At 37.8% G+C, this 13,553-nt stretch overlaps 2 protein-coding genes across 2 annotated transcripts; both read right to left on the reverse strand.

The window, feature by feature from the left end:
• Nucleotides 1-716: 716 nt before the first annotated feature.
• LOC103993046 (uncharacterized) lies at nt 717-1,126 on the reverse strand. The gene is made up of 2 exons (XM_009412971.2): nt 1,060-1,126; nt 717-991 (listed from the first exon to the last, which is right to left on the reverse strand). The coding sequence occupies exons 1-2, from the start codon at nt 1,124-1,126 to the stop codon at nt 717-719; spliced, it is 342 nt and encodes a 113-aa protein (XP_009411246.2).
• A 1,374-nt stretch (nt 1,127-2,500) lies between these two features.
• On the reverse strand, nt 2,501-2,904 carry LOC135616429 (uncharacterized). The gene is made up of 2 exons (XM_065115624.1): nt 2,841-2,904; nt 2,501-2,766 (listed from the first exon to the last, which is right to left on the reverse strand). The coding sequence occupies exons 1-2, from the start codon at nt 2,902-2,904 to the stop codon at nt 2,501-2,503; spliced, it is 330 nt and encodes a 109-aa protein (XP_064971696.1).
• Nucleotides 2,905-13,553: the final 10,649 nt, after the last annotated feature.

Here is a 13,553-nt window from a genome sequence, read left to right on the forward strand (position 1 = left end):
GGGTACGTACTCGGCATTGGATTGCGCTGCAGCGTCCGGTAGCTGAGTCAGTATATAAGTTACAACTAAAAGAAAGGAAGGAAATTTAGAAGGAACAGCTGAAGGATGACCTTCGAGGAGGAGAGCGGAGTGTAGGAGAGGCAGCATCAGAATGAGGTTTCCCATGGTGGTCAGATACTGTAGGTATATATAGGTAAAGGAACGTCTCCCTTTGTCTTTCCTTCTTTTTCTCTAAAGAGAGGGTTTAAGGTGGGTCTCTTTATTTTTTCTTGGATTGGAGGTCTGAATACATGTAGCCGTTACTAGTGAGCATTGATACCTTAATCTCCACGTCTCAGTACCAAGTAAGGTCTCCTGGGTGATTCAGTCAACCTAGATAGTGTTCTCCTGGCGAACATGAATGGTGTCAACGTCGATATCAGCGTGAAAAGATTTCGTTATCTTTTGGTTCTTCTTCTAAATTTAACGTGGAAACATTAGATAATTTTCTAGTAACATCAAAGAGAAGAAAAGAACGGAAGCAATGCAAGTATGCCCAATTTTCAATTAAGCAATTATAATTGCCATTCTTCGCAAACATTGTACGAACTCCTTCATGGGGGGCATTAATTATCGATCGACGTGCACAGGGAAACTGCTGCTCACACATAGAAAGAAAAGGTAACGGTTGTTCTGTCCCATCTCGCCCGTCTGCACCGGCGGAAGAGTGCCGGCTCTCAGTTGCAGTTGGCGCAGCCGCAGCTGATCGGCTTAAGCGAGCAGTAGTTAAACGGCTTGCCGGGCTGGTTGCAGATGATTCTGTGACAACACTTGGTTTGCTGGCAATTCCTCCTGTCACTGCCGGAACAACACTGGCATTCCGAGCACACATGAAACGGTGCCAGCACGCCCCCGTAGAAGGCGCTGATCACTTCGCCGGCGACAGGTTGGTGTTCGACAGGAGAAACAGGTATGTTATCGTCGGTGGGGAAAGTTCCATTGTCCGATGCTCCTGCATGCAAGCATTGAGAAACGAGTCATCATCATAAACTTGGAATGGACGTGAGATGAGACGACGACCTTTGTAGGGAAGAGCGGAGAGTAGGAGAGCGAGCATGAGAAAGAGGCTGGCGTTGAGGTTGCCCATGGCGGTAGGAAACTGTGGAAGGGGGAAGACAGAGAGAGGTGTCTATATAGTTAGTTGTACAGGAACGTCTCGCTATGCGTTGCTTCGAAGAGAGGAGGGTTTAAAGTGGGTCTTTATTTTATTATGGAGATTTTAAGACGAAGTGGCCGTTTCTATTGGATATTAATACCTTTAAAAGGATTATCTATAATATCTCCATGTCTCACAATCTTAGAGAGAGATGCATATACATGTACTCATTGATTTTTCTTTCCTCTTAATATAAATCAAATTATTATAAATAATATGTAATTTTATTTAAATTATTATTATTTGATATAATACGGTTAAAAAATAATACTTTTTTAAAAAAGTATTATTTAATTTATTTTGTTAATAAATTAAATTATTAATTTATTTATTTTCTAACGAATGATAGAAAGCAAATAGTTTAAATTTTATGTTTGTATGTTAACCATAAGAAATAAAGATCATAATTCTACCTTTATATATGAAAGTAAAATTAAAATTAAAATTAAATTATTGTTTATCTTTTGAAAAGAGTTGAGCTCCTTTTTTTTTTATTTCTCATCGAGCTCGACAATAAGAGGACTGAGTAGAGAATTTCTCGAAGAGAGTTAGGATACTTTATTCATTTCTTATTAATTTTATTTATATTTTAAAATCTTTAATATTAAAATTATTATAATTTATATGATGCATAATAATATTTTAATTTCATAATTTTATGATTAATAAATAATGGTCATTGAATTATAAATTTAGAATAATTAGTTATCTTTCAAAAAATTATATATTGTGTTCATAATTTTATGATTAATAAATAATGATCATTGAATTATAATTTTAGAATAATTAGTGAAGAAAGATTTATATCTCTTTAGAATCTACTTTGTGTTCTGACCTTTGCTTTGTGTCTTAAGAGATGACGGAGGCCAAGTTTATGAGACATGGATGGCTGTTGACACACCTATTGTTGGGACCTCAATCTCATTCGGATAGCACGGCTACCAACATTGCACTAATTAAGAGGCTAACTTGGCCTTACCAAATAGACTATGTCGGATATAATAATTAAGAATTATCGAACATACGATTGATTGCGTACAGATCCACTGAGCTTTGTGAAAATTTCTTGAAGATGTTCCAGAACTAATAAAATCAAATATAAAATAAATAGTGCTACGATAAGAATTGAGAAGTAGATAAGTTTGAATTCAGTACAGAATTAAAACCATATCCTCTAGCAAGAAAAAAAACAAAAGGCATACTTGACTTCTTCTCTAATCTCACGAAGTGAACGCAAAAGGAGAAATGTCTCCTTTGATCTTCTACATCTCTACCAGTCTGCACCCACGAAAGCACGCCGAGCTCTTATATGCACTTGTCGCAGTTGCAAGAAACCGGCTTAAGAGAACAATAGCGACCAGGCTGATCGCAGATGATTTTGTGACAACATTTCGTGATCCGGCACTTGCTGGAGTCACTACCGGAACAACACTGGCAATCCGAGCACAGTGGCACAGTAATCAACTTGTGATCATGGAAGGCGCTAATCTGGTCGCCTAGAGGTCGATGTTCGACAGAGAAAACTGGTATGTAGTCGTCATCATTGGAGTGTGTTCCTGTCTCTAATGCTCCTGCATGCAGGTATCAAGAAACAAGTTCAAGTGTAAAAGCTATAGTTATATCATATCAAAAGATGGAGGATGACCTCTGTAGGGAATAGCGAAGAGCAGGATGGCGAGCATCAGAAAGAGGTTGGCGTTATTGCCCATGGCGATAGGAAACTATGGTGCACCCCATTCGACAGAGAGAGGTGTATATATAGTTTATTTTTACGTGCACCCCATTCGATACGATGACGTGCGAAACTCACGTGTGGGTTTTAATACATCTCTTCTAGGTGCAGGTTAGTCAATCGTCCAAATGAATAGCATATCTTGGTCAAATATCCCAATTAGATTTTTCCTCACCTAGTCACTTGCCATAACCATGACAACAATCAAATCAGTATTGATGTTGCCAAAGATTTCTTTTAAGTGTTTAGGTTTTCCCGATATATCTCGAGCATATTAGCCTTATGTCTTTATCCTAACGGATTTTTTAGGTCAAATTTTTTTAACTCATGTATTTTAGAAATGTTAGCCTTATGTTTCTATTATAACAGATTTCCTTTTATATGAGTCAGGTTTTTCTGATATGAATTTTGGGCAAATTGGTCTTATGCCGTCATGGTAGATTTCTTCACGTGGGTTGATTTTTTTCGACTCATGCATCTCGGTTCCTTATAGGGTGAGTTGATTCTTAGGTCACTCGTAGTCTTAGTAGATTCAATAACAAATTGATCTTTTACCATTTTGCTCTTTCATCTCCTCAAGTCATGATGTCTCTCCTTTATTAAACAAGTTCCTCTCAATCTATTTATCATCAGATGATCGAAGTCCACTCTTTGTCCTTGAATAGCCTAAGGATGGAGGAAGTCCCGACCTCCCTTTTATCAAGGAAGGCAGTTCCTATGAACTTGAAAGTTCTTTAGGACGTAGAGTCAATGAAAAGCTTACATGATTGCAATTCAGTGGTGAGTGCATTACTTATGGATCACCTACGAGTCAAATATTTCATCCCGACCAAGTTTGACTTACAAGTCCTCCAACCCGATCAACGTTCGCTTGATCCCATGCAAGGGTCTCTTTGCTTGTCCCATAACTACTTTGAGGTGACACTTCGTCTTCTCCTTCATCCAATGATAATATCTTGTCTACAATGATGAAAAATATCACATTATCAAATGGTGACCAACTTATGGTGCTATATAATAGTGTTTATTAGGGAATGTTGGTGCTCCAATATTACTCTTACTCACAAACTTTTTATGACTTATTTTTTACTATGCAAGGGGAGAAATGACTACTATCATAGGTTTGAGTTGGTCAGTGCACCATATAGATAAAACCCCCTTTCCTTATTAGACAAGGAGGTGGGTCAGGAGCTTTGACTGAGAGATATACTCACTTCTTTTATGGTCATCCGAAAGATGGATGAGGACTGATTGATCGATGTAAGTCTTAGCTCAACTCCTCAGGGTATATCCCAAACTTATTACTTTATCTCATACCTATTTTTAATCCTCTACATCCTTGTGATTGTGGTCCTTTACACACATGAATATGCATTCTTTAAAGAGTAAGGAGCCTGGCTCTTCTTCGAGCATGACGATGGTCTCGTCAACTCTAACCTCGATCCATGAGCCACCACTCGAGACATCACATTCAACTCAGTCCAACCACCATACTAGCACTGACAAGCTAGGAAAGAAGTAGAAGATTATTATGAGGAAATTGTCTAACACTTGAAGGGGTGTCGAACCCAAGGGGACAGTTCCCAATAAGGAGCCTCCTATCTCGGCAACGTTAGAGCCCTTAGAGGGTCACCAAGGTTCTTAATCCTCTTTGAAAAAATGAGGGGATAGACCAAGATTGATGTTTGATTTATGTAGGGGCAAGCCCTAAACTTCATGGCTATTTAAATAGTCGACATGCTAGACCCACCCTAAGAGTATAGTGGCAATCAAGATGGGAGGGTTTGCATAAGGAACAGAATGTATGGAGTGATGGTGTAGCCTTAGAGTAGTCTTGTCACGAATCCTTATGTTCAAGGGTGGCAAAGCAAATCTATCATTCCCCTTCAGAGGTTCTAATCGACACTTGCTTCTGCAATGTAGTGTTGATAAGTTAGGTTATCGCTAGCTCTTTGATTTGCTTTACTCATCCACTTTTTTTTATTTGCAGCACCATCACTACATAACGGCCCTCATCAACCGTGTATGCAATGCTAGCTCGGTTATCCACCAATAGGCCCTTCTAATTGATAATCTTTGGAAAGAGATCGAGGGGCTGAGGAAGGATGGTGCTCCTATTGCTATTGCTGAGGTAGAGGCTCGGGGAGCTGAGCTAGCATGGCAACTTGAGTAGACTGGGCTATGCCTTGCTAACCTCACTAAGTAGTTGAAGGAAGTTTAGAGTAATAATTGGGATGATCTACTATAGCTCACTCGACAGTTGGATTCGATGAGAGTGCACAACTCGGAGCTTGGTGAGCAGGTTTTGGCGGCTAATGAGTAGGCTTAGGAACTGAAGGATGCGCTTGAGGCTAAGCAGTGCATGATACCAAAATATCGAGAGGAGGTGGTCATTGATTACAAGGCATCAACTAGATTTAAAAAGGGTCTAGAGAGGATTAGGGTCATCTTATATTAGTTCGGATACCAAATCGCCTTGGCCTATTTCAAGACAAGGTATCCCAAAATAAAGCTCAAGGAGGGCCCATTCATTGCATTATTCCGATGCTTAAATTGTCATCCTTCACTGTGTTGGTCTTTTGTTTTAATGTTGTTGGGTTAGTTTACCTGACTTGCTCCTTATGTCAGGCATGTCTACCTCATGAATCTTTCATTTTAATGGTTAGGTCTCATTTTGAATATAGAGGCATGATCGAACTAATGTAATTTTTCTTAGGCAATGAAGTTTTTTTTTTTTTAAATTTTGCAACAATGGTATCTTAAAGATACACTCGACTCACAAACCGATGCTTTTGGACTTTGTAGATCAACATTTGTTGCTTGGGATATAATTTTCTTGACCTAATCTTGAGTGAAGTTTTAGAGATAAAACTTTTTCAAGTTCGTAATATGTCACATTCTCGGTAGTGTCATAACTTTTGTTATCCCAAGATGATATGTTCCATCTCAAACGACCTTCATAATTCAATATGACCCTTCCTAGTTTGCCACTAGCATTTTTTGAGCGTAGTCATTGCCTTCAACTTTACGGAGCACTAGGTTGCATAATCCAACTCCTTAAGGGAAAGCATTTTGGTTATATAGCTTGGCTATCACCTTTTTATATCTCAAAACTCATATATGTGCCTTAGCTCTAATTTTACTTATTATGTTAAGTTTGGCTCGAAGTCCTTCTTCAAAAGTTTTTTAATCAAGGTTCTCAATCCCCGGTGTCGAGAAGACTATCTCGGGTGGCAGGATAGCCTCGGTGCCAAAGGCCAAGCTGAATGGTAACTCTCTTGACTTGATCTTAGGTGTCATCCGAGAGACTCATAGGATGCTTAGTAGCTCATCCACCCAGGTACCCTTAGCCCCCGAAACATATTTCTTTAAGCACTTGATAATAGCTCGATTAGTGACCTCAACATGACCATTAGTTTGAGGATGAACTATTGAGCTGCACCTTAGTTGAATCCATTATGATTGATAGAACTCCCTAAACTTTATATTATTGAATTGTGTCCCATTGTTAGTAATGAGGGCCCTTAGGATTCTAAAGTGGATGATAATACTTTTCTATATGAATCCTCGACTTGCTTGTCGATGATCGATGCTAGTGGATCAGACTTCATCGGTTATAAACTCTACTCCTAGCAACTTATCAACATCCTTGCTAATCATCTATTGATAATTAGGAGCAAACCTATGAGGCATTTATTTCACTGGCCTCAGCTCAAGATAAATGTTGAGATGGTGCTAGGTTACATCTGAGTTGATTCTCGACATATTTCTTAGCGACCATGCGAGCACCTCGAAGTTATCTTTAAGGAAATTGATAAATTGCACTTGTTTCTTCATGGGAAGTGTCACCCTGACCTTGACAACTTGATCAAGGTGGGCTTTATTTAAGGGTGCCTTGATCAATGATTCTATTAGCTCTAAGTGTGGGAGAGATTTGGCAAGACCTCGAGGGTCTATAGGTGATGACTCGGATTATGCCTTTTCAATAGGGATACCGTCATAAGGTAGCATTGGCGTGACTCCTTTGAGTTACTTCTTAGCTCTTTAATATCAGTCCTCATTAGGAATTTCATTACCATGAGGTAGGTTGACACCACCACCTATAGCCTGTTCAACATGGGTTGACCTATGATCGTATTATATGCCGATAGGATATCAACCACCATGAGTTTAGTCATCATTATTTTATAATATGGCTCATCCATAAATATGACGGGTAGATTCACAGTCCTGATAGTAGAGATCGAGTTGCTAATGAACCCTATTAGCGAAGAAGTTAAAGAGGTGAGGTTGTTAGTCAAGATTCTGAAATTTTGGAAAGCGTCAAAGTAAAATATATTAGTAGAGATATTGGTATTGTGATGACGGTGGGGAAACCTCGATGGGTATTAGCATCAGTTAAGCTGTTAACTATGATTGAGGTGGTGGCATCGCTTATTAGGTTAGTTAAGGCAAGGGCGATCTAACAACTTAGGTCATACCCATTAAAGTTTGTACCTATTAAGAAAGGTTTAAGAAACTTTGTATTTTTTCCAAGGCAAAGCACTGTGACGAATCAAGCAAGACGGGGCAAGCCGGACCCTTGCCCCAAGCAGTCGCAAGTGGGCTGCGAGTGCATACTTGCTCTCATGTCATTGGAGCCACTCAAGTGGAGCACGATAATGAACATGATGAGCGAGAAGTTGGCTACTCTTCGCGAGTGGAGGAGGTACAATCTAGAGCGTCAACCGGAAAGAAAAGTCATAAGGAGAGACTCACAGTGGCGAAAACCCATTTGGATGTTCTTAAAGCAAACTTGGAGGAACTCTACCATGGCCAACGAAGGCTTGTTGGGGTAGAGAGCTCAAAAGAAGAAGCGGAGTCCCAGATCGATAAGATTGAGGCCTTAGTCGACCAATTGTCATATGACACTAAAGACTCCGTGCAATACCTACATAATTTTAGAATAATTAGTTATCTTTCAAAGAATAATTAGTGAAGAAACATTGATATCTCTTTAGAATCTACGTTGTGTTCTGAACTTTGCTTTGTGTATTAAGAGATGATGGAGGCCAAGTTTATGAGACATGGATGGCTGTTGACACACCTATTCTTGAGACCTCAATCTCATTCGGATAGCACGGCTACCAACATTGCACTACTTAAGAGGCTAATTTGGCCTTACAAAATCGACTATGTCGGATATAATAATTAAGAATTATCGAACATACGATTGATTGGGTACAGATCCACTGAGCTTTGTGAAATATTCTTGAAGATGTTCCAGCACTAATAAAATCAAAATATAAAATAAATAGTGCTACGATAAGCATTGAGAAGCTGATAAGTTTGAATTCAGTACAGAATTAAAACCATATCCTCTAGCAAAAAAAAAACAAAAGGCATACTTGACTTCTCTAATCTCACGAAGTGAACGCAAAAGGAGAAATGTCTCCTTTGATCTTCTACATCTCCACCAGTCTGCACCCACGAAAGCACGCCGAGCTCTTATATGCACTTGTCGCAGTTGCAAGCAACCGGCTTAAGAGAACAATAGCGACCAGGCTGATCGCAAATGATTTTGTGACAACATTTCGTGATCCGGCACTTGCTGCGGTCACTACCGGAACAACACTGGCAATCCGAGCACAGTGGCACAGTAATCAACTCGTGATCATGGAAGGCGCTAATCTGGTCGCCGAGAGGTCGATGTTCGACAGAGAAAACTGGTATGTAGTCGTCATCATTGGAGTGTGTTCCTGTCTCTAATGCTCCTGCATGCAGGTATCAAGAAACAAGTTCAAGTGTAAAAGCTATAGTTATATCATATCAAAAGATGAAGGATGACCTCTGTAGGGAATAGCGAAGAGCAGGATGGCGAGCATCAGAAAGAGGTTGGCGTTATTGCCCATGGCGATAGGAAACTATGGTGAGAGAGAGAGGGAGGGAGCTCTTCTTTCTCCTGCTTAGAAGAGAATGTTTGTGGCAGATCAATCTTTTGTGATCAAGTAATCGCCTTTCCCTGTAATGGGTATTTGATTGCAGATGGCCATATGCGATGGGTGTCAAGAGCTTATATAGATCATCATCTCTATCTTTGCCTCTCACATGCTACCTTGTTCATGACGCATATGAAAAGATTTGCTATAAAAGATTGATGTTCCTGTGAGATACAATGTATTTATAAATATTTGATGAGGGCGAGATTAACCTCAATCATATACATGTATCATAGTAATTGATCCTCGTATCCGGGGGCTTGATTAAGGATCGTGACATATTAAAAATGCAATATTATCTTGATCCTCTATCAATTGATTCACTATCATGTTTTCATAAAATTAAGATTATGTCGTGCATGCCAATCTTAGAATGATGTAAGTGGAACACCTTACGAACAAACAAGTGATTTTATGAGAGAATTAGCAAATTGGTCAAAGTATGGATGTGATATTCATATAGTTAGTGTATGTTAACTTGATATCTAACCAGGTGAAATTCGATGATAATATATTTTATACGAGAGTGGAATATTAGGTCGGAGCATAGATAGATTATACCAATATTGTCATAATATATCATTAGAGTGGATTGAGAAGTGAAATTTATAAAAAAAGTGAGTGACCTAGTTGAGTTCTATAGCAATAGTGATGATGACTAGATACTTAGCTTCTGTGATAGATTTTATGAATATATATTTCTTGAACTTCAAATGATTATGTTTAATACGAGAAAGATATTGTAGTCCTATGTGGATATTATATCATCAATATTATTGGTCCAATAACATCGATGAATATATGAAATTGAAAGAATGAGTATTCATAAAGAAATATATGACTGAGAGTTCTTTTAAAATATCATAATATATATTTTAGTGTAGACTAATGAATAGTAGAGGATCAATATATGAATTATAGTAATTTATTTATTGCAAATGAAATAACTAGATGAGTAAAAGATAGGTACTATAGAAAATCAAATATTTGATAATAATATATGGAATCCATAGTAGGATATCATCATATAGTTTCAGTGACTTAATAAAGGAGAGGGGTAGCAACTTCTTTGGCATTTATGTTCATTCATGATATTAGATCTCAAATGTACTTTTTGTGAAAGAGAAAAGAGAAAAAAACTAGAAGATATAAACTTTGCCTCCACACCCAAAAAAAAATCTTAATGGCCCTAGATCATTAATGGATGTAGCATTAGCCAAGCTCGAGTGAGATATTTATAGCCTCAAAAATCTTCAAGAATTAAGTCAAAATTTAAATTTTTGATATTTTTGAGATTTGAGTGGTATTACTATGCTGGGTAGTATGACCATTGAAAGCGATTAGAATTTAATATGGTATTAGATTTTAGTAGCCATATCATCGGGATTTGGGTGATATCGATAGGGTTGACAAATCTAGAAAGTGTTTGCCAACTAAAATAATACTATCACCACATAGGCTTAGTGATACTACTACTCATGCCTAATTTAGGATATTAGTTTAGCCTTATAAATGGCTTAGTGATACTACTACTCATGCCTAATTTAGGATATTAGTTTAGCCTTATAAATGGCCCAATTCAATTAAGTTTTAAGCCATGACTATCATAACAAGTGAGCTCTACTTTTATCCAATATCGATCCAAAATAACCATAGAACACCTTGATCTTAACTCAACAATTTCATCTGGCACAACATTAAAGCTTTTGACATATCTTATAATCTTATGACCTTTCGAACCCTCGGCCCATCATCTTATCTTCAAAATATTGTTTACTACTCTAACACGTCATCTTCACCATGACATCTAATCTTTTAATGTGATATTCAATCCTTCCGGCATGATGTCCAAATATCTAGTACAAGGCTGACATATCGATCAATCTTCCGACTTAATATTTATCCCTTCGACGGTCCAAATGAATGATTTGCATCACTTATTTTAAAAATATATTATTTTAATAATTTATTAATTAATTTATTATCAAAATTTAAAATGTAATAATATTATTCATTTTTACGATAACAATCAATTGATGATAATGTGTTAATAAGACTCTCCCTATATAGAAGTCATCTAAAAAGACTACGATGAACTTGAACTAAAAAATAAAAATATATATCTTTTCAACACTAGTCTTGAATTTAAGTTAAATAAATTCAATCTTGTTGATATCATCATTTCAAGCTCAAATATTCAATTAAATTTTAAATTAAAAAATTAATATTCAATCATTATTATGATATAATGCATAAGTAAAATAAAAATTATAAAAGCATTATAATTTTTTTATCCAAAATATAAGCGAAACATAAGTCATTACTTCTCTCGTTTTATCATAAAAAATATATATAAATTACTATTTCTCCTGCTTCATCATCAACAAAAGGAAAAGAATATATAAGTCATTCTTGATTACCAAAACTAATCTCAATCTTCATTACTTGAATATATTTCAAATTTTATTAATTAATTTATATATATTGTTTATGAAAAAGTAGATTTTTTTACTGCTAAAATACTTGAATGGAGATTACAACTAATGTGTTTTCCAAATCAATATAACCATTTTCAAGAATAAATATCACAAATTCCTTGTTTTATTGATGCAAAACCCTGTCAACATCATAATGTGTTATAAGATAACAAAACGAACTTACATGGAAAAAAGAAGATTTTTCCAATATTTTACAAAATGATATATAAGTGATGTCCTTATCATTGATAAAGTCAGATATATGTACATAGTTTTTTTTTTTTGGATTTTAGTTTAGTGATATATATACATATATATATATATATATATAATTATAATGATGATGATATAATAGATTTATTTATCAAATGATTGAAGTTTGAAATCTTTTAAAATATCATCTGACATATTTTGAAGATGATGATAAACTTGAAAATGTCAGTTAATTTATTTAATAAAGACTTGATAGTATATGGTATAGTTCTGGATATAAATTTTATTTTTATCATTTATTTTTTATAAAAATAATAGCTTAAGATACTGAGTTAAATTGGTTTATTACTATTGTTATTAATTTAAGTTTAAAGGACGTCATTAATCAGATCACACGGTTGGATGACATAAGATGTTACTTCCAATGACATCGATCGGCATAGGCAGACGGATGGCTTGTCTATGTCAACTTTTTCTGGGTGGTGGTGACACATTGCCGGGACAAATGATGTGTTCATTTAAGAATCATATATCGATAGAGATTAACTTTTAATCGAAGTGGACTACCTTACAACTGTCATTACAACTGTCATTGTAACGCTTTTAATTACAAGAAGACTTCCATCATTTTCCTGATAATACTATTTCAGATGAATAGTCGATTAATCCCTCTCTCCTCGGCAGCAGTGTTATGTATCGACATTTGTGTGGCAGAACTTGTTCACGGCCGGGACAGACACGTCATCTAGCACGGTGGAGTGGGCCCTGCCTGAGCTCATCCGCCACCCGGACGTGCTCAAGCGAGCCCAGATCGAGCCCGACTCGGCGGTCGGCCGATCCCGCCTCGCCGCTCTCCCTCCCCCGCATGGCGCCCGAGGCGTGCGAGGTCTCCGGCTACTCCATTCCCAAGGGCGCCACGTTGCTGGTCAACATCTGGGCGATCACCCACGACCCGGCGTCGTGGCCGGAGCCGCTGGAGTTCCGCCCGGCCAGGTTCCTCCCCGGCGGCTGACACGAGAGCGTCGACGTCAAGGGGAAGGACTTCGAGCTCATCCCCTTCGGGGCCGGCCGGAGGGTCTGCGCAGGGGCACGCCTTCGACTGGAGCTTGCCGGCGGGAATGAGGCCGGAGAATCTCGCCATGGAGGAGGCTTACGGGCTCACACTGCAGCTCTCCTGGCGTACCCCGTCCCAAGGCTCGTCCCTGCAGCGTACGAGGGAAGATACAATACAACCTGGTGATACAATACAACCATTCTCAGAGCTGCTAAGCTCATTGCTTTTCTGCCTATTTTCCCCCTTCTTTTCAATGATCATTGCTGGTTTACTGCTCCTTATGCTTACTGTGTCAATATTTGGTGGTTCAGGTGAGGTTTTCGAGCAACCTTTTCATAGGTTTTTTTGCTTTTCTTCCTGAACTATATACAAATTGGTGGAAAATGATCTCTTTTCCTTTGCTTTTTCTTTCCCTTTCCACCTTGTTTTGCTTTTGCATTATGCAATTCCTTTGTTGGCCTCAATAACATTCGATCTGCAATGTCTAAACCTTTACATCCTGTTATGCTTCATGTTCACAAGTATCGACATATAATGTTCTTAAGAGGCCAACGTGAGACTAATATAGCCTTGCTTTATTTTCTGATACATTCTCTTTAAGATCTCTTTATTTTTTTTTGGCAAAGGTTGTATATATATATATGCTCTTTGCTCATTCGTGCACCAGTAGACATATGAACCAAAAGTATTCATCTCTGTTTCCATTTCATGTTGGCAGATGCTGCTTGGTGTGTTTGGCAGGCTCATGTGAGCACCACTGCACTGCAAAAGACAATGGACTATGCTTGTTGGGCTGGAGCTGACTGCAACCCTATTCTGCAAGATGGGGCATGCTATAACCCCAACACAGTGCTGTTCGATTGCTCTTATGGTGCCAATAGCTTCCACCAGAGGAATGGCCAGG

The sequence above is a fragment of the Musa acuminata genome, chromosome BXJ2-7 (genome assembly GCF_036884655.1).
Source record: "Musa acuminata AAA Group cultivar baxijiao chromosome BXJ2-7, Cavendish_Baxijiao_AAA, whole genome shotgun sequence".
Classification (NCBI taxonomy): domain Eukaryota; kingdom Viridiplantae; phylum Streptophyta; class Magnoliopsida; order Zingiberales; family Musaceae; genus Musa; species Musa acuminata.